This window comes from Electrona antarctica (genome assembly GCF_951216825.1).
Source record: "Electrona antarctica genome assembly, chromosome: 15".
NCBI classification, from domain to species: Eukaryota; Metazoa; Chordata; class Actinopteri; order Myctophiformes; family Myctophidae; genus Electrona; species Electrona antarctica.
Window position 1 is genome coordinate 25,225,866 of NC_136796.1, and position 25,141 is coordinate 25,251,006.

Here is a 25,141-nt window from a genome sequence, read left to right on the forward strand (position 1 = left end):
TGTGTGACTCATACACCACCGGTGACAGGCTGTTTCTGCAAACTCACTGTGTGCGTGCCTGTGTGTGTGTGTGTGTGTGTGTGTGTGTGCGTGTATGCCTGTGTGTGTGTGTGTGTGTGTGTGTGTGTGTGTGTGTGTGTACGTGCGTGCGTGCGTTGGCAAAAGTTTCACCACATTTTACAGTTTTGTTTATTTCTATTACCATGAGTGATGTTCAGATAATATTACATAATAATAATAATAATGGTGTGACAGATTAGTTTGGTGCGCATGCTTTGTGGTTGTGCTGAGTTCCCCCATATAACAATAATATGTGGGCCGTGGCTCAGCGGTCCAGGCACCTTGGCTGGTAATCCAGTCTGGCAGTGTGCCGCGGGTTCTACTCCCGATCCCGGCAGCATTTACTGCATGTCACCCCCCCATCTCTCCCCCCATTTCCTGTCAGCCCACACTTTGTGGAGAAAGCCACTAAAAACATTTAACCCCCCCCCCAAAAAAAAAATACCAATAATATGTGAACTCTGTTACAGATATTTGACTTTGACTCTCTCTGTGTGTGTCCAGATTTCAGAGATCTATGTGAGTGGGGAGTCAGGTGACCTGACTGCCAAGGAGAAGTTGTTGCTATGGAGCCAACAGGCGTCAGAGGGCTACCCCGGCCTCCGCTGTACCAACTTCACCAACTGCTGGAGCAATGGACACATGTTCAACGCCCTGCTGCACAGATACAGGTACACATGCACACACACACACACACACACACACACACACACACACACACACACACACACACACAGTGTATTAAATGCCTTGCTGCACAGATAAAGGTAGACACACCCACATACACTTCAAAGTGGGTAAAGTTTGGAGGATGGGCTGACGCACGCAGACACACACACACACACACACACACACACACACACACACACACACACACACACACACACACACACACACACACACACACACACACACACACACACACACACACACACACACACACACACACACACAGACCCTGAAGCCTCTGTGTTTCTCTATGTTCTCCAGGCCAGACCTGATTGACATGGAGGTGGTGTCTCGGCAGAGTAACCGGGACAACCTGGAACAGGCGTTCGAGATCGCTGAGTCGCTAGGAGTAACCAGACTACTGGACGCTGAGGGTGAGACTGAATGAATGGTCACTGTGTAGATATTAGACTGTGTAGACTAGGCCCTGATTTTCGGACGCAGCTAAATCCAATCACAACCGAGTGGGGCCAGACTTTTTTTTTTGCACTAGCAGATTCGTCTGGTTTCCAGGCTATGACTGATTGGCTGATTAACTGCTAATATATAATTATAGAGCCTGATTGATACAGTATATACTATAGGTTTGGCAGATGCTATCGGTGACTGGTTTTACAGTACGTTACTTTACATTTGACCTGTTGCTTATTTCCAGTAGTTAATAAAGACAGAATAGCATCTTACCAACTTACTTTGTCATGAAAAAAGCAAGGCATGGCTCTAAACAGGAAAGAGAGCACATACATGTCAGTCAGATGGGGTCACAAGGCACGTGGGAGGGAAATTTAAGCACATAATCGGGTTTTTATCCCAAAGAGATCGACACTAAGGCTGGCTGCGGACTAGATTATGCATTTAATATGTTGTCAAAGTCATTTTCTCACCGCTAAAACACCCTTTGATGTGAGACACTTATCCTCTGATCATCTACATTAGTGTAGGACAGCTTACTGGGACTTAACATCGTTATCTAGTGACTCTAGTGACTTGCTGTCCACAGTATCTCCCACACACAGTCATTTCCAGGTTCCAACCTTGCGTCCCTATTTTGGGCCAGGCCTGTCATTATAGGCTGGAAATGGATGATGATGATGATGATGATAATAATAATAATAATAATAATAATACATAAAGAATTCAAAACATTTCCAAATATGCCAATAAAATATATTTAAAAAATATGTTTTAGTTATGTAGCCCATCTACAAACTCATGTTGTGATCATTTAGATTGGCTATTGTCGCTTTACGTCAGACAACAAAGAACTTAAAGGGCTGAAGTTGTTCACTGACTAGCCTATGTGGCTGCGCCCTACTATTTTCCTCCTCCTTGGCTTCTGTTCTCAGTCTCTGTCACTGTGCGTGTTCACTCTAGCTAACAGTTTTACCACATAGGCTCATTCATTATGTATGCCCTGAATCATGTTGATCACCTATTGATCATAGAGGTCACCTTGTTTCCTTACTGATGTGAAAAATGTAGCTCCTACAAAACTGCTTTATGCCCACCAACCAGCTTTCGATTATGCACTACCGTAGCAATTATCGCCACACCAGGACATCACATTATTATTATAATTTTGATTAAAAATAAATAAAAATAACACGAGGAGAGAGCAGGGTCGAACCGGAGACTAGCTGTCGGGCATCAAAGCCCATGTGGTACACGCCCTAACCAATCGGATTTCGGATTTATTAAAGGGTAATAAATAACACAGTGACTTAGCTGCAAGCAGCAAGAACAGAGTGCCTTCTATCCAATAAATGATCATCTGCAACCAATATAATAATCCTGATTCAATTTCTGTACGTCTCTGTTTTTCTCTTGTTTCACCATCCTCCTCTATTATCTCCCCGTCTCTCTCTCTCTCTCTCTCTCTCTCTCTCTCTCTGTGTGTCTGTCAGATGTGGACGTTCCATCTCCAGATGAGAAGTCGGTCATCACCTACGTCTCCTCCATCTATGATGCCTTCCCCAAGATCCCAGAGGGAGGAGAGGGCATCGCTGCACATGTACGCCACAGACCACCTGAATGCATTTATCTATCCTTCACATTCATCCTCTTTTGCACTTATTTTCATACACAGCATTCCATTGTTACTGCTATTCAATGCACACGAGTGCCAGTCCCGTGTGGCTTTTGTATTCTATTCAGTACCGTTCATTGTGTTGCATACATACATTATTTTATTTTATTTTTTCATTTTATTCCCCTCCACATTCATCTTCAATTCACGTTTGACTGCTCCTTTCTGCTCCATCATCCGAGTTCACAGTTGAGTCTCTAGTGGAGAAAAAAAGGAATATGATGCTGCATATGTTGAATATCAAACAAAGCTACATGTGTGCATATTTATTTGATGTAGCACATCTAACAAATAAACGGCTATTATTATTATAATGTTCCAGGCTAACAATGGGAATTGTTCAGGCAAATTGTATTATTTTTAAATTCCATATTTTGGCATTTGATTAAACCAATAATGTGTGTAAATGGCGTTACATATTCCCACTGCCAGTGAATATCATGAACAGCTCTGAGAAGCAGTCTAACTATATTATAGTGGAATAGCTTTTGGACATGTGATGCTAGCTGGGACAATTTGTTACATTTTACATGCATGAATCTGTCACGCGTGAAGGACCGCAGAAAATATCAGCGGATCACATTTGCATTCTACGTCTTCCTTTCTACCTGGCTCCTCTCTCCCTGTTCAATCTCTCCCTCTTTCTCTTCCCCTCTCTCTTGTCTCTCTCTCTCCCTCCTCGCAGGAGGTGGATCAGCGGTGGTTAGAGTACCAGTCCAGGTTCTCCACTTTGCTCCAGTGGAGTCGCCAGCACACATCGCTCATGGCCAACAAGAACTTCCCACAAAACCCTGTGGAGCTCAAGGTGAGAGACGGAGAGGAGGTTTGTGAGGTGCGATCGGTGGCATGACAGTAGAATAACTGCGTCTAACAGTTACCTACTGTTGTGGTTTTCTAACTGGAGAAAAACAAAAGACGCAGGAATTGATCATATACACATGGCAGGCATTTTGCTCTTTCTTCATATTCAGGGGTGGGACTCCATTAGTATTTGTTGGGGCATTGTACCGATGATGTTCAGGGGTGGGGGGCTCCATTAGTATTTGTTGGGGCATTGTACCGATGATGTTCAGGGGTGGGGGACTCCATTAGTATTTGTTGGGGCATTGTACCGATGATGTTCAGGGGTGGGGGACTCCATTAGTATTTGTTCGGGCATTGTAGCGATGATGTTCAGGGGTGGGGGACTCCATTAGTATTTGTTGGGGCATTGTACCGATGATGCTCAGGGGTGGGGGACTCCATTAGTATTTGTTGGGGCATTGTACCGATGATGTTCAGGGGTGGGGGACTCCATTAGTATTTGTTGGGGCATTGTACCGATGATGTTCAGGGGTGGGGGGCTCCATTAGTATTTGTTGGGGCATTGTACCGATGATGTTCAGGGGTGGGGGGCTCCATTAGTATTTGTTGGGGCATTGTACCGATGATGTTCAGGGTTGGGGGACTCCATTAGTATTTGTTGGGGCATTGTACCGATGATGTTCAGGGGTGGGGGACTCCATTAGTATTTGTTCGGGCATTGTAGCGATGATGTTCAGGGGTGGGGGACTCCATTAGTATTTGTTGGGGCATTGTACCGATGATGCTCAGGGGTGGGGGACTCCATTAGTATTTGTTGGGGCATTGTACCGATGATGCTCAGGGGTGGGGGACTCCATTAGTATTTGTTGGGGCATTGTACCGATGATGTTCAGGGGTGGGGGACTCCATTAGTATTTGTTGGGGCATTGTACCGATGATGTTCAGGGGTGGGGGGCTCCATTAGTATTTGTTGGGGCATTGTACCGATGATGTTCAGGGGTGGGGGACTCCATTAGTATTTGTTCGGGCATTGTACGGATGATGTTCAGGGGTGGGGGACTCCATTAGTATTTGTTCGGGCATTGTAGCGATGATGTTCAGGGGTGGGGGACTCCATTAGTATTTGTTGGGGCATTGTGCCGATGATGCTCAGGGGTGGGGGACTCCATTAGTATTTGTTGGGGCATTGTACCGATGATGTTCAGGGGTGGGGGACTCCATTAGTATTTGTTGGGGCATTGTACCGATGATGTTCAGGGGTGGGGGACTCCATTAGTATTTGTTGGGGCATTGTAGCGATGATGTTCAGGGGTGGGGGACTCCATTAGTATTTGTTGGGGCATTGTACCGATGATGTTCAGGGGTGGGGGACTCCATTAGTATTTGTTGGGACGTGTGTAACACGTGAGAACATGAAACGAATCAGTCCAGGTTTTCTCTCTGATTTGAGGACAGTAAAAGGCCATGGTCTCCCAGGGCGGGGCGTTGTGATTACAAAGCTTTTAGCTACAGTAACGGCTAATGATTTTCTGTTTGAACTTAAAAGATGGTGTCCAGGGTAATATTGACCCTGTACTGTACATCAATAACCTCTCTATCGCTCTCTCCTACACCTCCCTATAATTTCTCTCTTTCTCTCCACATACCCTCATCTCTCTCCTCCTTTTCCTCCATCACCCTCCTCAGGCACTTTACAACGAGTACGTCCATTTCAAAGAAACCGAGATCCCTGCCAAGGAAATGGAGAAGAGTCATGTGGAGCACCTCTACAAACTACTGGAGGTAGGCAAGAGCAATTGACCCATTCAAACCGGGAAAGAATCTGTGTAATTTTAGATTTGAGCTAAAAAGCATTATTTTATACTTTGGCTATTCAAAAAAAGGATATACAAGCTCATAGCACGTCACTGTTGCCCCGCTACAAGCTTGTAGATCTGCTATTTTCTTAGGCAAACATTTTTAACTCTAAACTAATGTTTGCTTCTGGGGATCCCCGGCACAAAACATTTTGAGATAGGTCAAAAAGTATACTGTACATATAATTTGTGGGGTCCATGACATGAAAAAGTTTGAGAACCGCTGATATAGAAACACATGTTTTTCAGAATTTTCAGTTGTTAGGATCGGCCTCAGGTCTTAATGGGATAATAAGTAGATGAGGGAGGCAGTATTGAATGAATGAATGGATGAGAGAAGAAAAGGAAAGGGGTGAAAAGGGGGATATTGGGGTGAGGTAAAGGTTTGAATATAAGCTACCCAGGTTAGCTTATTATTATTTGGCACCATACAAACACCACGCGCAGGGCTTACAGTTGGTCATGGGCATCAGCAGTGTCTGTGGTTGAACATCAGCAGTGTCTGTGGTTGAACATCATTGTCCTACAGCTACAGGACTATATACTGAAGCTGTTGTTTGTATCAATAGCTGATTGTGTGACGGAAGCTCAGAGCCATGACCATGATGGTGCTAATTATTATTATCCTCAGCTGTTTCAGGCAGGTTGTCGGTGTGTCAAGGTTTCTTTGGGAACAGATGTTAAATCACAGAAACATTGTACCGCTGCATATGATATAACTGGGCCTTTGTATGTATGCATGGCGCAATAGTTATAATCCAATTTGTGTGTGCATACAGTAGATAGAGTTTTTATTAAAGTGTCCTATAAGATGCCCAGCCCGCACAGGCTTACAAGACACTCACAACATTTTACATACACCTCATGATACATCATAAACAAAATACATAGAAGGTTACATGAATTTTCCTAAAACAAAAACTTCATTGCTCAACAACCAATTTAACATAAAACATTCAACAAATCTGGGTTCTTATGGGTGCATGGGAGGGGGGGGGAGTTGAATTACAATACTCAATTTGCCTTTTCAGTTTGGTATATTTATAATAGCATTTGTGGCATAATATTAATTGTGTGTATGTGGATTATTAGTCAACAAATGAATTCATGGTAATTTGAGCTATTTACATAATGGAGGTCATTTTGTGGGTGTGTGGGTGTGTCTCTGTTTGCCTATCTGCATTTGTGTCTGTGGGTACCTCTACTATGCTCATTATGCAATTGTAATTGTGCAATTGTGTGTGTGTTTACTGCGTGTGTAGGTATGGATAGAGTTTGGTCGTATCAAACTTCCTCAGGGACTGCATCCTAATGACCTGGAGGAGGAGTGGGGGAAACTGATCCTGGAGATGCTGGACAGGGAGAAGGCTCTGAGGCCTGCTGTGGATAGGTACGCACGCACGCACGCACGCACGCACGCACGCACGCACGCACGCACGCACGCACGCACGCACGCACGCACGCACGCACGCACGCACGCACGCACGCACGCACGCACGCACGCACGCACGCACGCACGCACGCACGCACGCACGCACGCACGCACGCACGCACGCACGCACGCACGCACGCACGCACGCACGCACGCACGCACGCACGCACGCACGCACGCACGCACGCACGCACGCACGCACGCACGCACGCACGCACGCACGCACGCACGCACGCACGCACGCACGCACGCACGCACGCACGCACGCACGCACGCACGCACGCACGCACGCACGCACGCACGCACGCACACACACACACACACACACACACACACACACACACACACACACACACACACACACACACACACACACACACACACACACACACACACACACACACACACACTGGTTTCTTTCTGCACTTGGTTGTTACAATATTCCCCATATGGGATTGTTATATGTGTGTGTGTTTGTGTTTGTGTGTTCGTTCAGGTTGGAGCTTCTACTTCAGATGGCCAATAAGGTTCAGAACTTGGCTCTGGACTGTGAAGAGAAACTCACCTTGGCTAAGAACACACTACAGGCTGTGAGTATTGAACCAGTGCACGCACGCACGCACTCACTCACTCAGGTCCCTTTTCCACCAGTTCTTTTTGGTTCTTACGTATAAAACCATAAAAACCTTACCTATATTAGATTGTTATCACCATGAAACTTACCCAATTGAGTACTTACACAAAGACAATGATTTATTGTATTACAAATTTTACATTTTTAAATATGCAAATGAGGCATTATGTAGGAAAATATGCAAAATAATCAAAAATATGAAAAAGCTACTACTGTGGAAGGGTTATCATGTATTAATTTACTTGTATTGATCCTATAAACAATTGAATATAGGTCTAGTTTTTCCCACCAATTTTGGAGCTCTGGCTCATGGACTAAGAACCAAAAATAACTGAACCGGTTCCCATTGGGAACCAACCGGTGGAAAGGGGGTCTCACTCACTCACTCACTCACTCACTCTGTGAGAACGGCTTCTCTCATTTTCTTAATGACTCACTGCATATTATTACAAACTGGCTGTGAGTAATGAACCAGTGCACTCACTCACTCACTCACTCACTCACTCACTCACTCACTCACTCACTCACTCACTCACTCACTCTATAATGTTTTCCTAGTGGGTTGTTTGTCTCACTGCAAGACTCACAGAACAACACAAACACACACTAACAACACATTCTACATAGAGTAATATACAAGACACATTAAGATTAACTCAACGCAAACATCTAGGAGTAGATGTTTATGTTATTAATACTTTGTTGCACCCTGAGATTTGTACTTTGAGATTCGCAAAGATGTAAAGTCTGTTATAAATAAAATGTATTATTATTATTATTATTATTGTCAGTCTCAGCTGTGCTGTGATAACATGAATTCAATTAATCTAAATGAGGATTTAAACTTAATTTCATGCCTGATTAACCAACAGTCCACAACGGTGTGAATCTGGGACATGTCATTAGACACACGAGTAAGACAAACATCAAATAATGACTTCCAACTCATCAAACAAAGTCAATTTTCAAGGGCTCAATCACTAATTGATGCCTCAATCCATTCACTCAGGATATGTCTCGTATGGAGAGTGGCGAGGGTGTGCAGTGTGAGAGAGAGCTGGCGTGCTACCTGCAGGACTGTGAGTCTCTGCTCAGACAGCTCAACACGGACCTCAGTGTCCTCCGAGACGAGAGGTACTACCAGGTGGACCAGCTGGCTTTCAGGTGAGACAGACAGACTTTATGGATGAATCTACAATACAGTATGGGGTGAAGAGGTCAATGGTCTTCAGCGCTTTTTTGGGGATTTAGTCCTTGGCATCCAGGTGACACAGGGGTAAAGTACTCACCCACCACTGTGGAGACCTCCACAGTGCTCCTGGCTTGGCCGGGCCCTCCAACGAGCACAATATTATCTGTTTGTAGGTTGGAAGCTGGCAGGGGATTGTGTTCTTGTCAAGTAGTGACTCCTACAGTACACGCATCAGCAGAAACCTGTGAGAGATGATGGCATGTTCCCTAAATGTACCACTAAATTGTGGAGAGAGAAAAGAAAAGAGTATATGTGGTACCATGAGAAAAGGGAACCAAAACATCACCACTAACAGACATATTGTATTTGGTGCGATGTTGTATTATAGTTATAGAATGATAACTTTATCCTTGGCATAATGCAACCGACGATCAACAGTACCCAGTATATCAGTACGCTCCCCTCCCACAGAGTGTCCTGTCTACAAGAGGAGCTGGTCTCCCTGAGGCTCCAATGCTCCAGCGTGTACAGGAAGGGACACTTCTCCCAGTCGCTGGGGACCATCGTGGGGGAGCAGAGAACGGGCCAGCGGACCACCGACGGAGGCCTCTCCCTGGGGCAGACCCTACTGGGCGCCGTGGGTGTAGTGGGAGCCGTGGGGGCCGCCCTGCTCCGCAGACCCACGGCCCGCTCCCAGCTGGTGGCCATGTCGTCATCGGAGGACGAAGGCAGCCTGAGGTTCATCTACGAATTACTGGGATGGGTGGAGGAGACACAGGTGAGATGGCGGGCCAGGTGGGAGTAAAACGATGGAGAGATAGAATGCCACGGGAGGGATAGAAGAGGTGAAGGGAGATTAACATTGATGTGTAGGGAGTTATCCATAGAGGCAAGGGTTAGGAATGGATCAGATTCAGACACATAAGTAGTGTAGCAAGGTGAACAGGTTCATGGAGAGTTAAGCCTAATGCTTAATGTCATGTTGCTGTACGACAGTGTGGCATGTCGAAAATGACCGATCTACAAGCTCACAATTTGTGTGTGTGTGTGTGTGTGTCAGGACTTGTTGGAGGGGGCTGAGTGGGGGGCAGACCTGCCCTCCGTAGAGAACAACCTGACGGAGCAGAACACCATCCACAGGAGCTTATGGGCAGCATACAGGAAGCACGCAACTATGAGGTAATACATACACACACACACACACACACACACACACACACACACACACACACACACACAGTGTTTGTTGTGCAGAGAGCTGTTTATTAATTACTGTGTTTTCTTTCCTGTCTTATAGCTTAAAGTGTCTCCTAACTTCAAGAGCAGTTACTCAGAAACCCTGGCCAAGCTGGAACATCAGTACTACAAACTACTGGTCAGTGTGTGTGTGTGTGGTGTGCATGTGCGCGCATGTTACCTTTTTACGTGTGGCCGAGGAAGGCTTGGCGCCGGAACGCGTCCGTCTATGCTGCCCGTTCATTAATTACCGTATTGTCCCGATATATATAAAACGACTCTGATTATAAGACGACCCCTATTTCTCAAGGCTCATTTGTGGGAAAAGAACATTGAATATCATATAGTCTAGTCCCTGATTATAATATGACCCAGTTTTTTTTAGGATATTTCCATTGGAAAAAAACGTAGTCGTATATTCAGACCAATAGGGTAACTACAATTAGGAGTGCTGGCTATTATTTTCTTATGATCTCTTTGTCTGTGCGTGTGTACCCTAGGCCTAGTTCACCCCCATTCTTAATTAATCCTGCTATGTGTGAATGGGCCAGGGAGGTTTATGCTAAATACTGTACATGTCATTATGCACCAGCTGTATTCCCTCTTTCTCTCTCTCCCCTGCTAACTCCATCCCTCCCTCTCTCCCTCTGCATGTCCCTTTTTAAGGACACAGAAGTATCTTGTTCCATCTCTTGTCAGTCTCCATTTGTCTTTGACTATTTACACTCTATTTTTCTCCTTGCAATGATGCATGGTAGTTATTCAGCTGCTGAATCAGGTCAGCCTCAGGCAAACACTTAATGCACAATGAAATGGCCAGTATTAGTCTTAATTGTACCCCTTAAGGACCCCTCGGGGACCATGAAAATGTACTCTCCTTTTACCTGCTTTTCTTTACACTCCCATCTTTCTTTCCCGTAACCTGTCTCAATCTGTCCAGTTGTGTCTCACACTAAGCCAGTTAATAGGAATGTACTCACGACTAAATATTTACGACTTTGACTTTGACTAGTACACCGGCAACTCCGGAGTGTTCATTTAACATTTGTTGTTGTTGTAAATGTATCTTGCCTGTCGCTCCGCTGCTGCTTGGTCGGTGTGATGACGGTGATGGTTTGTCTTGTTGCCGTAGGAACATTCGTCATGGCGCCTGCGGAGCCTGGAGAGCCTGCAGGAGTTCGTGTGTCACTGCACGGAGGAGCTGATCTGGCTCAACGAGAGAGAGGAGGAGGAGATCAGCTATGACTGGAGCCATCACAACACTAACATCCTCGCCAAGAGAGACATGTACACCGTGAGTGGTGTACACACACACACACACACACACACACACACACACACACACACACACACACACACACACACACACACACACACACACACACACACACACACACACACACACACACACTCAGTCAAAAAGGTGTTCTAATGACTCGTATCAGAATTCCCTGATATATTCCCCTGAATTTTAACAGTAATGATTAATTTGTACTTGTCGTACATTGGTATCATGCGCCTAAAATACTGTAGCACTAGACTGGCGCACAACAAAGTATATTTTTCTTTTACTTTCTGTTATTTTATTGTGTTTTTAATTGTGATATGGAATAAAGATTAAGTTTATTTGAATATCAATGAGGCGGAAATTTGTTTTCAGATTCACCCACAATTGTGAAGATACACAAACAATCAAATGCCAACATTCTGTTTGTCTCTCCTCTGCCCAGGAAATGAGGTCAGACCTGGACGACAAACAGGATGTAATGCGTTCGCTCCAGGAAACGGCCGATCGCCTGTGTCTGGAGAACCACCCGGCAAAACAGACCGTGGAGGTACGGTTACCCAGCAGCCACCTCTTCCTCCTGAGTCATTTGGTGTTATTGGATTAGTCAGAATGACCTTTAGAGCATGGGTCTTCAACAGGAGGTCCGGGACCCCTAAGGGGTCCACAGAGTTACTACAGTAACACCTTTATTTCTTTCCAGGCGTACAGTGCCGCCCTGCAGACACAGTGGCAGTGGGTGCGTGAGCTGTGCGTTTGTGTGGAACAACACCTTAAAGACAACGCTACCTACTTCCAGGTAAAGTTCACTGTCCATCGGTTATTCAGCAAGACCATCTGTGCAGCAGCTGCTGTACATCACATGACACGCCTCATGATTAGAGCGATTTGTTTTCCACTGGCTCAGCTGTGGGAATCCAATTTTGCTGATAATGTAGTGATCTACTGTACCATTAATATTGTTTTTCGGTCTCTGATGTCATCAGAACCCTCATGCGAGTCATAATCCTGTCATAATGACTGAGAACGATGATGATGATAAACTCGCTTTGAGACTGTTTTAAAAAAAAAAAAACGGTCACTGTTTTCTCTCATTCTGACAGTTCATGAATGACGCGCGGGACTGTGAGTCGTACCTGCGTCAGCTCCAGGACTCCATCAAGAGACAGTACACCTGTGACAAGAACAGCCGACTGGGCAAACTGGAGGACCTTCTACAAGACTCCATGGTATGCGTCCTTCTTCTGAAGCGAATACTCTGAAAGCTCTGTGTTTGGTCTAATAGGCGAGACACTCACTTGTGATAATAGCATGTGTACAACGCACTGAAATTGCCTTAAATTTGGAGCAGTCATATAGTTGAGTGGGAATCGGAAGGTCTCCCATTGGACTCTCTGCTTGCCCAGTCTGTGTCAACGTTTCTCTGAGCGAGACACTTTACCCCTAACAGCTCCCCTCATGCGCTCATCTAAGCCACCTGATCAGCCATTTGCTGGTGAAGCAGTAAAAGTAATTTCCCCTAACTAGCTTGTTGTTGTTGTTGTTGTGCTGGGTTAATGCAGCTCTACGCCTGCAGTTCTGCCACATGCAGTGAGGTCACATCTATTTGAGAGGGACGTTGCTGAATCATGCCTCCTGTGGCAAAGATGTTGAGTCTGCCACATGCACACCTAGTTCTCATATGAATGTGCGTGTGCTCATGCACACATGCGCGCACGCACGCACATGCACGCACGCACACACACGGACACAGAGCAGATGGTGCTTTGCACCATGGTCCTGAGCAATTGATTAGTGGCCATACTGTATATCAGGTCAGAGGAGGAGTTTGTGTGTACGACGTCTTTATATTGTATGTCTGTCTGTGGGTGTTGTCCAAAAAAATCAGTCTTGGTTTAGGCTCTGCCTCTGTTTATTTGTGGCTGCATGCAAGTGTGTGCAAATCCTCATGCTTGCGTGCATGTTTATATTAACGAACATGTGTCCATCCGTGATCTCCGTTTGTCTGTGTGTTTGTGTCTGTGAGTTGTTTTTTTCATCGGCTTTCATTGATTGTACATTTGACTTAATCATTTCCCAACATTTAATGAACATTCAGTTGGGTGTGCTCAAACTCTAATTCCGAAAGCCATTTGACAGGAGGCCGGCACATGCCTCAACGATAACCAATCAACCACCAGCCTCTAACAGTCTGAGATCATGAAATAAATGAAGGGGTATTACACCCATTTCAACTTCTGCGTACAGCTGCATCTCTAAACCTATCTTGTCTATAGTTGATCTTGAAAATGTACTGGTGTTCTTCTACACAGGTTTGACAAAGACTTGATTCTTAGAGTTCAGTGCAATGCAATCCAGAGGGAAGGGCACAATAAATAGAATGTTCTTGGCTGGGTTTCCCAATGGGAATTTAGGTTGTACTTAGCTTGAGCATGTGCACATGCCCACTAAGGCCGCCAGAAGGCCTAACTGCTGTCAGATATGTCCATGTACAAGCACGCAAGCTGTCCAAATACATTTGGATTCATGAATAAAATGTCCTATTCGAGGTGATGTCTCATGTCAGCAATAAATGTAGGCCTATATGAAAACACTAGTGTTCCAAATAATTATGCAAGTAAATTAAATGGAATAACATGCGATTGTGGGTTAATATCGCTGACACGGTCTCTCTCTCAATACAAACTGAACGACCATGTTTTCTCTCTCGCATTGAGACAGAGATAGAGAGCGGGTTTTGAGCAGCACAACTCACTATAAAAAAAAGAACAAGCAATATGTCTGGAGTGAAATGAGGATATTTTAGGCTGAAGGAGCAGGTCTGCTAATCCCTGAATCACTGTAAGTAATGATATAGGATCTATCTGCTAGATGATGGAAAAAGCGATAAAACAAGGTATTGTGCTGTGCAGTCACAGTTACCTTTGGATGACGTCCCAACCGGAAATTAATGTTGCTCAATAGACGCTCCCAACATGTAGACTGGTGCGCTCGGTTATGATATCAATAAAGACGGAACTTTTGATTAATCTCCGTTTTGGGCGTCGAGCGGGATTATTTGATAGGACAGAGACCTCCGTTTGTGCCGCTCAGGGTGTTAAACATCATGAGTATTAGAGAATAATCTTCCAACTGACTGTAGACTTCCAAAGCTTAAAGTATACTTTAGTAACATAGCATCCCTACAAATTAGGCTTTAATCCACCTAAACTGACATACCCAGCTTCTTTGTACATAGAAGCTGGGTACATAGAAGCTTCATATACAGTACAGTACTACACACATAACATCTCATATGATTTTTTGGAGGATACAGGACTAACATTTAACTTTTATTGTAATTAATATCAGACTCATGGAATTCACATTAAAATAACTGTCAATAAAATAATTTTAGTTTACTCACCTATTTGCTATCATCACTGTTGCTACACTTTTGTTGTATAGGCGTAACTGCAGCTCATATTAGCTCAGTGTTTTTGCCACTGTCCTGTGAAATTCACTTTGGGGGTGTCACTTTATTAACAATAGCATAATATCCCGCTAATACACTCGTTCATACACTGTCTGTCTCTCTCACTCTGGCATTACCTTTCTGTTTACAAGAGGTCTTTCTCTTCCTTTCTCTTCTCTCTCTAAATAATCCTTAATTAGTCTCTGTCATTTGAGGACACGGTAGAAATAAATGAAATTAAAATGAAATGTCAGGATTATGTTTTACTGCTGTGCGCCCAAGCCGTTGAGTCAGAAGATATTCACACCTCTGGGGCCACAGGCTAATGGGCTAGTTGTAATTCTCCACAGCCTGTGCTGTACAGTAGCATGAACCATGGAGATAGAAAGAAATATAATTAAATATTTGATTGGGGTTGTGCAGGGTACACATGACTAAACATTAATGACTCAAAGCAAGGCATATAGACCAGCAGCCAACAGGCTTTTTTTGTTCAAAGTGCGAAATTTGATGTAATACTAGTTTTTTTTATTGGCCTAAAATGTCTATATACTGTACATACATTCATGAATACACACACACACACACACACACACACACACACACACACACACACACACACACACACACACACACACACACAACACAGACACAATAGTAAAAATGGACTGCTTTATGATTGAACCGGTGAGCATCATCTTACTCCCCCCCCTGACAGGAGGAGAAGGAGCAGCTGATAGAATACCGCAGCTCAGTGGCCAGCCTGGTGGGCCGGGCCAAGACGGTGGTCCAGCTCCGCCCCCGCAGCGCAGAGTGCCCTGTGGGAACCACCACACCCATCAGAGCCATCTGCGACTACAGGCAGATAGAGGTATGGTACCCAACACACAGCACGCTGAGCCCACAGGCATACCTAGAACTGCAACCTGCAGTAGCCTGCCACATTTCTAAATCCATACCATGGATGATCTTTGCAAAGAGATCCAAATGGGTGATGTCATGTGACCTACTGGTCATGATCTGGTTGCATCTATCAAACACACGTCATAAGGCAAGCTGACCTTGATGGTTGTTGTTCATGTGCAACAGGACAGTGAGTGCCAAGACAGCTTAGGTTACTGCAATAATCACTCTCACTTTTCCTCAATTTAATTTGAAGCTGCAATGCAGAACTGATTTAAATGAATAAAACATAATTCTAACCTAATCTGTATGGTAGACTATATTAATACTATATTACTAGCACATTTGCAGTGGTCTCCCTAAACTTCCAGTGGGAATATTTCTTGGACCAAGTATGACACCTACTGGTTTACAAGTGGTACTGCATGAAGCTCTTGTGCACAATATGTCCCTGGCCAAGTGGGGATTCCCTCTTGGATGAGCGGTAGAAATTGTCTCTCAGGCAGGAGACTGCCTGCCTGACTTTTGATTTCAAACAACCACTATAAGTATACAATATATGTCAATGTCTCCGTGAGTACCAGGTCTGCCCCAGGTTGTAAAATATGAACACTCGTTACCAGTTTGACCGTCAACCATCATCTCTTCTCTCTGACATCCACTTCCTCTGTAATCCCCGGCCAGTATCCAGATTCCAGTTGTAAAACGTTGCTCTATTGAGAGGGCCTTGGAGTTCCATGAGATGTTTCAGTAGCAGTAAAGACATACAGTATTCAAACTGTTTTGCTCGGTCTAAATTGTCTCTGCTGAAGGGGCTCAAATCGTACAAGGGTTTCATACTATTCAAGAGCCAATTATGAATAGCAAATCTCAGACAAATGTACCACCGAGGAACCTGAATGAGTGTAAGGATTACTGCACAGTTTAAAATGAAACATGATTGTTTTCCCACATTGCTGTATATTGATTGGGTTCTTTTTTTTTTCTTTCTATGAAGACAGCAGTACAGTCAGTAGTGAATGTTAACACTGGGCTGGAGAGGGTTAACACTTCGAGGAGAAAAATCCATTTGCCATCTGCCTCTGATCATGTTGACGCCCCTCAAACACAGCACTCACAGAAACCTGTCTCTTTCTCTAATGGTTAATTTACACTCCTTCGCATGGTGTCATGCAGCGAAAATAGCTACATGCTCACGTGTTGCATCCTATTTACAGCATGCGACACTGGTGCTCATCATATGACAAAGTATGGCATAATTCAGGCTCAATGTGGATGCATATTGTACCTGTCATCTTTCTTTCTCTCTCTCTCTCTCTCGCTCTCTCTCTCTCTCTCTCTCTCACTCACACACTCACACTCACTCACACGCATGCACACACTCGCACACAAACACTTTCTCCCTCTCCTTCTGCTTTGATGCCCTCAGGGACTTAGAAAGCCTTTCAATTATACATTGTGTGTGTGCGTGTGTGCGTGTGCGTGCGTGCGTGCGTGCGCGCGCGCGTACGGACAGCTGGGTGGCTGCTCGCTGCCCTGCTCACTGAGGCGTGATGTCATAGAGGGGTGATGGAGGAATGCGGATTGGCTGCCACACACGGTAAAGTCCAGAGTGTTAATTTAACAAGTGTAAAAACTGATCCGTAAGGAGAGTTAAATGAACACTCTAGATTGTGCTGTGCAGGCTCCTATTTCAATCTCATGTCGTCACCACTTATAGATGTGTAATTGATACACCCACACACTGTCAGAGCAGTGGAGTGAGTGTGTGTGTGTGAGAGTGAGAGTGAGAGCACGCTTGTGCGTTCGTGCTCGCCCTCTGCAGGGCACTCTGTCTGCTGTCCTTCACTGAACCTGAGGTCAAACTTGCACTTTGCAGTTTTCACAAAGTTAATTCTTCTTTCCTTTCCTTTCCCATCTCCTCCTCCTCCTCCATTCTCTCCATGCCCTCATGATTTCCTCTCACTCCCTCCTCTCCCTCCTCCTCCTCTCGTCCTCTTGTCGGCTGGGCTGACAAGACAAACGTTCAGGTATAGCTGCCTACGTTCTCTCTCTCTCACCTCAGATCAGCTCTTACACCGCGCACAAACACACACCGCACAGCCCTGCTTGCTCCTGCTTTTGTCAGCTGAACTGTGATCAGTTTTCTGACTTGATTTTGTTTGATTATTGTGGGTGAAGATATCTGAGATGGCAGTTTTCATGTTAAAACAGTTGTTAAAGTAAAGCTCACTTTAATTACTACTAAGTACTAACAATTAATATTAATGTGACATCGCTGCAGCACACTGCAGTAATACAGACATTAATAATAATTAAAGAAATCCTTTAACCCACCGCTCTACTCATCAGTCTTAAAGGACCATACCGGTGGCCTGGCATGTTTAGCTTACTGACTGTACTACTTAACATTACTGCACATCATTTCACAAAGCATACCATGCTTTGGTTCATTTTCAAAGGAAGTCAATGTTTCAAATTTGTTTCAGTACTACGGTATGGAAATCTATTTGTAGAGACTTGAAACGCATTTGCCATTAGTAATCCAATGCCACATTTAATTTGGCCTTATTTATTACATTCTTCTCTAATGCATCTTAAAGTCCAAATTGATTTGAAAAGTCTAGCCTAAAATAGCCCCTGGAGAAAAGATTGATTTACGAACATAATTAAAATGTCTGACTAAATGTCAGACAATTTTTTTTAGGTTCTGTAAGTTTGGTTGCATCTCATAATGAATAATTAAATGAAGCAATTAAATAAAGCAATTGACAGCTAAATGGTCCATGTTAGTGTACAATAACATGTTTAGACTTGTATGGTTCTTAAAGCTAATTTAAGGCGAATGGTTCTTAAAGCTAATTTTAGGTGAATGACGTGTTTTGCATCAGCATATAAATTATAAATTTTTCAGTTGATAATGCATAACTTATATGCTCATTATTATATAATGTATGGTATAAATTTGCCTTTACTCTAAGATATCTAATAACAGGACACTCTTAGCCTGAGATCAGTTGGTAGAAGCAAGCAGCAAACGTTGACTGAACTGAATTTAACACAAAATCACCCAGAGTCATTCAATCAGTATTAAGATAATTTTAATCAAAGCTTTTAAAAGGATCCCTGGCTAATAACACAAATATGGCTTAATACATTATAATTGCCCTCTATAACTAAAATTTAAAACACATTAAATATTTTATTTATTTCAGAAATAGTTCATCTTTCACTCAATAGGGAGAACCCCCATCGCAAGTTGATGATGTAATTTGTCATGTGTGTTCCCGCCCTATGGAATGTATGTGCTAATAAAAACTATTACAAATATTGCTTTGATGTTCATATTAACCGTAGGAAGTATTAAGTTGTTTTTGTATTGGCATATTCATTCCATACATTCCATAGGGCTAGACAACATATGACATCATCTGATGGGAGTGGTTCCTATTGAGTGAAAGATTATCAATTTATAAAATAAATACAATATTTAAGGTGTTTTTATTTTAAAATTGTAGTTATAGAGGGCAATTATAATGTATTAAGGCATATTTGTCTTATTAGCCAGGGATCCGTTTAAGCTTTAATGTACATTTTGTTTTGCAACATTAACGTGTCGGTGTGTGTGAGTGTGCAGGGGATGGGGTGAGAGGGGGTGGTGGGTGGGGGGGCAGTCATTTACACTGGCATATGTGACTATGTGCGACGCTAAATGTCTTCCCCTTAGCCACTGCTTTGCCCGTCGTATTAGTTCTGAATTTATTTTTATGCCAGGTCTTTAAACCTAAAACTCCTCTATTATGTCCCTTGGCTGAGGACATGTTTGATGATGACAATTATGTCATTATATTTCCACATTGTTGGTTTAATGAGTCAACAATGGGCCGCTAATGAATTTGAACACATTAGGATTAGGTGTTTAGTTGCTATCAAAATATCAAGTGCTTTCTTGTTTAAAGATGTTAAGTAGCTCTTGAATCCTTGCGCTGGATTCAGTTATTATTCATTTAGCATTTTGGTGCTTTCACTAACCTCATGTAACACCATGAGTGTTTTGCATTTTGTTTTGTGTCATGAGTTATCAATATCAGTTTTTGTTTTGCTCATTTTCTTCTCCCCTCCCTTCTTTTCCCCCTCTCCCTTTGATCCTGTTCTTTCCATTCACCCTATATTTCCTTCCGTCCTGTCGGCCATCTTTCCTGTAACAACTTCTTCTCTGGTTCCCATAACTTGTCATTGGGCACTGACTTCTCCATCACATACTGTAACACTGCCGGGCTGTCATCTTCATGTTGTCTTACATCTCCCATCCTCCTTCCCTCCTCCTGGCTTTCCACCCATCCGTCCTTCCCACAACCCTGTCTCACTCTATCCATCCGCCCCTCCACCATCTTCCCTCCATCACCCCCTCTCCATTACTCTGCCTCTACTGTATCCCCCCCCCCCCCCCCCACCCCTTTGCACCCTTCCCTGTGCCTCCCCTGCCCACCACCTCTCAGATCACAATAACTAGTGGGGAGGAGTGTGTCCTGGAAGACAACTCCCAGAGGACTAAGTGGAAGGTGATCAGTCCGACTGGGAACGAAGCCATGGTTCCCTCTGTGTGTTTCACCGTTCCCCCTCCCAACCAGGAGGCCATCGACACGGCCAGCAGGTACAGTACGCACGCCCACACAGGATGCTGTGTAGATGAAAAGGAACCAAGTGCCTCATGCTTTTATTTTTACAAAGTTTTGACAGAGAATTCCCCCCAATAATTTGTGCCATATTGAACACACACATTTGAAAACGAACACACACACACACACACACACACACACACACACACACACACACACACACACACACACACACACACACACACACACACACACACGTGCGCACAGTGCACACGCATACATTTAATAACTAGTAATCCCTGTGTGTGTGTGACTGTGTGTATGTGTGTGTGACTGTGTGTGACACAGGATGGAGCAGTTGTACCAGAAGGTGATGTCTCTGTGGCATCAGCTCCATGTCAACATGAAGAGTGTTGTGTCCTGGCACTACCTTCTTAAAGACATCAGGACTGTCTCTGCGTGGAAACTGGACACGGTAACACTCACTGTGTGTGTGTGTGTGTGTGTGTGTGTGTGTGTGTGCGCTTCTGTGCGTTCATGCACGCGCTTACGCATGCACACAAAGTACTGATGGTATAAATTAATGTTCCAATGTTAAAAAAGCATTGTTTTGTGTACTGAGTCTGTTCTGTTCTATTAATTCTTATTCGATTATGTTGTGTTCTATCAACACCTGTTCTTTCATTTCCCCTCCTCCCCACTCACCTCCCTTCCTCCTTCTCCCCTCCCGACAGGTGCGTTCCCAACCTCAGTCGGAGCGCGAGCAGGCCCTGGAGCACTTGGAGAACCACATGGTCGACTTCCTGGCCGACAGTAGAGACAGCACTCTGTTCCCACCGGCCGAGCGGCGTGACCTGGAGAGAGACGCCATGGAGGCCCAGGAGCACTGCAGAGAGCTGCTCCTCAACATGGAGACAGGTAGGGCAGTCACAGAGAGGACACAGCACTGCTTACATACAGTTAACATTACATTCACTCTCTCAGACTGGACACGCCTGTTCACCCTGTTAACACAAAACTACTTGGAAAGCAGCAAATGATACAGTATACGTAAAACAAAGATGCCTAGACACACACACTGTATGCTCGTACAGTATATGCATACATTGTATGCATATACTGTATTGCAGCATTTGCATTGATGTAATTAACATGGAATTATTTACTGTATGGATTCACAATAATGCCATCTTTCTCTCTTTCCCTCCATCTCCAGTGGAGAAGGATGAGTCTGTATCTCGTTCGTACCTGTCTGAGCTGCAGAACATCAGGCTGCGTCTGGGGGATGCCGAGCAGAGACTAACACGGGGCATCCAGACTCCACCTCCCAGCAGGCTGTCCAGTGACAGCTTTGACAACGCTGTCCAGATCGCAGAGCAGGAGGTTAGAGCTGCACTCCGCCCCCACCTGCTGGTGGCAAGGAGCAATGACACATGTCTTTGAATTTTAACACGGATCACAGGCATTGATTTACCCAAAGGTTTTACTGCATTATGAAATCATTGATTCATTTAATGCTTCCTAATAACAGGCCTAGTAAAAACTATTTGTTACGATGTTCCATACTTTCCATATTAAGCCTGTTTGACGGTACTCATAATTGCTGAAGTCTAGCATATTCTAGGTAGTGATAGATTTGTTATTATTGCATATTGGGATTATTGATTATCTAGATGGCATTTTCACTATGTAGGTGTACTTCATTTTGTATAGTGAAATGCACTTTATATAAAAGTCAAATAATGATATTGAATTCAGTCCCCACTCTTTTGGGGTGTTTTTGTCACTGCACATGCAATTTCTTCCTCTGCATTTACACATTCTAACTATTTGGAGTGGGTGCTATTAATTCAACGCCCAGAGGGTATCTTTCTCAGGGACACTTTGACACAAAAAAATTGAATGCATGCAAAAATAGTGAGTTTAACAAAAAGTGGGACAGAACTAATGAATTTGAAAGAAAGCCCAAATACATCTGTAAAGACTAAGTACTAAGAATGCAAAGATAGTGGTAGAAGTGCTGTGTAAGTTTGACCCTCCTCTCTATCTCTGTTTGTCCTCCAGAAGGTGCAGGTAGAGCTGGACGCGCTGCGCTCCAAGCTGGGAGACGTTTCTCGTCGCTGCGTGTCTTTCTTCGAGGAGAAGCCATCGTCCTCCAGCGTGCCCGTCCTCCGCTCGGAACTCAACCAGGCTGTGGAAAAGATCGACCAACTACACAACCTCTCCTCTGTCTTCCTACAAAAGTTAGTACCACCGTTCGTTTCAATAGAGCTAAGAATGATTTATACGTTGTTGTGCGACAGAGCCGAGCTGATCTACAAACTCAGTTTGTAAATGTTCGGCACTTATACAGGCACTCATCCAGAGGCATCTTTCGGTGAGATATTACAACAGGCTTAATGTAAATTATATATTTATAATGATTATTTTAATAATAATTATAAATGTGCATAACATTTGCATAAAACTTAGTAAAGTACTAGTAGTACAAAGTAGTAGTACGGTTGAAATCTCTTTTTTGCAAGTATCCTGTAGGGTTATTCATTGTCACACAAAATAGTCTGCACACAGACATGTCATGCACCATAACTTTCTCTGTACCCTGTAGCTCAGGTGACCTGCTTTTACCCATTAAAACCTGGAAAACGCATCTGTGCCATTTTTAGATTTTTGGCGTGGCTATTAAAAAAATCACTGTGAACTGAGTGGTGTAAGGTCTTATATAGCCTGATCAGCTGTGGTCTGACGTAATGTCTGACGTAATGAAATCACACCCGGGTGAACTGGGTGACCGTAGCAACCATGCTCATTTTGTCTGCACAGACAGACAGACAGACAGACAGACTAACAAAGCCAGTTGTAGGAGTGGTTTACACCACTCAAAAATATATAAAGATATACAATAAAGATATACAAGCTTTGTGCCATGCTGCGAGCTTGTACATCTGCTATTTTTGAAAAATAATAATAGCAGAATACTACTGGTTTAGAAGGCATTTGTAGAATCGTCCTCAGGTCTTATTTCCAGGTGAGTAAAGTGTGGGCGTGTCCAAGGTACCTGTCACTCAACTCGCAGCTTCGTTGCCTTTGAGCTGAGACAAAAAGTAGTCTGTTTGAACAGGCGTGCGTTTTGAAGTCTTTGAAGCAAGGAAGCCCGCACGACTCCTGCTCTAAAATGTAAAATAGCATCTGTAGATGAGAAATAAGTACTTCATAACCTATTTATGAATAAACAAAAAATATTAAGATGTTAAGACCTTAAGACGTTATTCTACCCCTGTGTTCTCCTGCAGGTTGAAGACAGTAGATGTTCTGGTGCGAGGCCTGGAGGAGGCAGAGAGTCAGGTCAGGAAGTACGAGACCAGACTGAGTGAAGAGGACATTGTGCCTGCTGACACCACGGCCATACACAACATCGGAGAACAACTGGGGGTAAGAAACAACGCACACACGCACGCACACATACAGTTACAGTACCGACACTGTTCTCTCTAGTTGCTATGCAAATCAAAATAAAAAGGACATATTTATTATTATAAAACCTTCATTCTATTTTACTCAACTTTTTGGGGTTTTAAAACTTTTTTCTTCATGTTCGGCAACAAGAACAAAGTAAACTGTGTGCTGTATAGTCTATTATACAGGTTCTGGTACGATACGGCTCAGTTTCAGATAAGGTTGTCAAACCTAATTTGGGACCCTGCTCAGCAGGTGGTACCGCCTCTGAGTTATGGGAACCGGTACTTTCAAAAAAAGTAAAGCTACAAGATCATGGCCACTATTTTCACTTTTTCATTCGTTTTTGTACCTCCCCGCTTCTACTTTATTATGGAAACTTAAAAAAACCCATCACTGAACCTTATGCGTCTGGAACGTTGGAAAGAGACATAACATTCCTGTGTGTTCTTCCATCACCTCGCCAGAGGTGGCAGGAGGAGCTGCCGGAGCAGGAGGCCGTGTTCCAGTCTCTGCAGTCGGAGGTGGAGCGGGCCAAGGAGGCGGGCTCTCAGCTCAGCAGGCTCCACCCAGACCGCAGCAGCGATGTGGAGCGCCACCAGGAGAGAGCCAATCAGATGGCAGAGAGGTGGAGCGGTGTCAAGAGGCAGGTGGAGACGAGGTGAGATGCTAAAAAGAAGGGATGGATGAATGGGAGTGTATGTAGCGAGACACTGTTAGACAGAATGGAGATGGATGGTGATATTGGGAAAAGAAATAGCGAAAATAGACAGTCTGTAGGTTCATAACGTGTCTACCTATCTTTTTCTTTTTTTTTATTTCTGAATTCTTTTTGACAAATTCAAGCCCCATAAAAAAAACAAGTTGAAAGTTCTTAAACTGCCACAATAATGTTATGAAGTTAATTGTCTCCACCAGGCCGAAGGCATGGGGAGAGAGTATGTTTTGCACTCCGTCCATCATGTGTCCGTGTGTGTGTGTGTGTGTGTGTGTGTGTGTGTGTCCGTCCGTCCGTTTTTGCACACACTCCCTGGATGCCAACGATGAACCTTTGCCCCAAATTTTCCAGACCGGCCTGTTACTCCTCCAGATTCTGTTCAAAAATCCCGCAAATCGTTGTCATGTGTTCAAGCCGGATCTGTCCGATATTTCATATTCCATCCTAATTGGCTTTCAAAGTTGGCAGGATTGGCCTGTTTTGAACAAAAAGCCTCAAATCATGAACGCAGCGTGCAATTTACATGACATTTTTCACAGACTTTCCCACTAGGCTGAGGAATATATCTCACCCTTTTCACATTGGCCTGTTATAGTGCCACCAACAGGTGGATTTTAGCAAAAGACATTTTGGAACAAAATGCCTCAAATTATCCAATTGCCATCAAAGGCAGAAGA

General features: G+C 44.0%; 1 protein-coding gene across 1 annotated transcript in view; it reads left to right on the forward strand.

Moving 5' to 3' along the window:
* Positions 1-25,141, forward strand: part of macf1a (microtubule actin crosslinking factor 1a) — a 270,236-nt gene that overhangs the window by 128,295 nt on the left and 116,800 nt on the right. Inside the window, 24 exon segments of the mRNA XM_079522797.1 lie at positions 565-731; positions 1,051-1,163; positions 2,694-2,800; positions 3,561-3,680; positions 5,366-5,461; positions 6,798-6,925; positions 7,464-7,557; positions 8,611-8,765; positions 9,265-9,571; positions 9,854-9,929; positions 9,932-9,972; positions 10,091-10,168; positions 11,162-11,323; positions 11,760-11,864; positions 12,018-12,113; positions 12,418-12,543; positions 15,487-15,639; positions 20,171-20,325; positions 20,639-20,765; positions 21,025-21,208; positions 21,507-21,673; positions 22,355-22,533; positions 23,584-23,722; positions 24,214-24,407. Coding sequence (XP_079378923.1) covers positions 565-731; positions 1,051-1,163; positions 2,694-2,800; positions 3,561-3,680; positions 5,366-5,461; positions 6,798-6,925; positions 7,464-7,557; positions 8,611-8,765; positions 9,265-9,571; positions 9,854-9,929; positions 9,932-9,972; positions 10,091-10,168; positions 11,162-11,323; positions 11,760-11,864; positions 12,018-12,113; positions 12,418-12,543; positions 15,487-15,639; positions 20,171-20,325; positions 20,639-20,765; positions 21,025-21,208; positions 21,507-21,673; positions 22,355-22,533; positions 23,584-23,722; positions 24,214-24,407 — 3,269 coding nt within the window.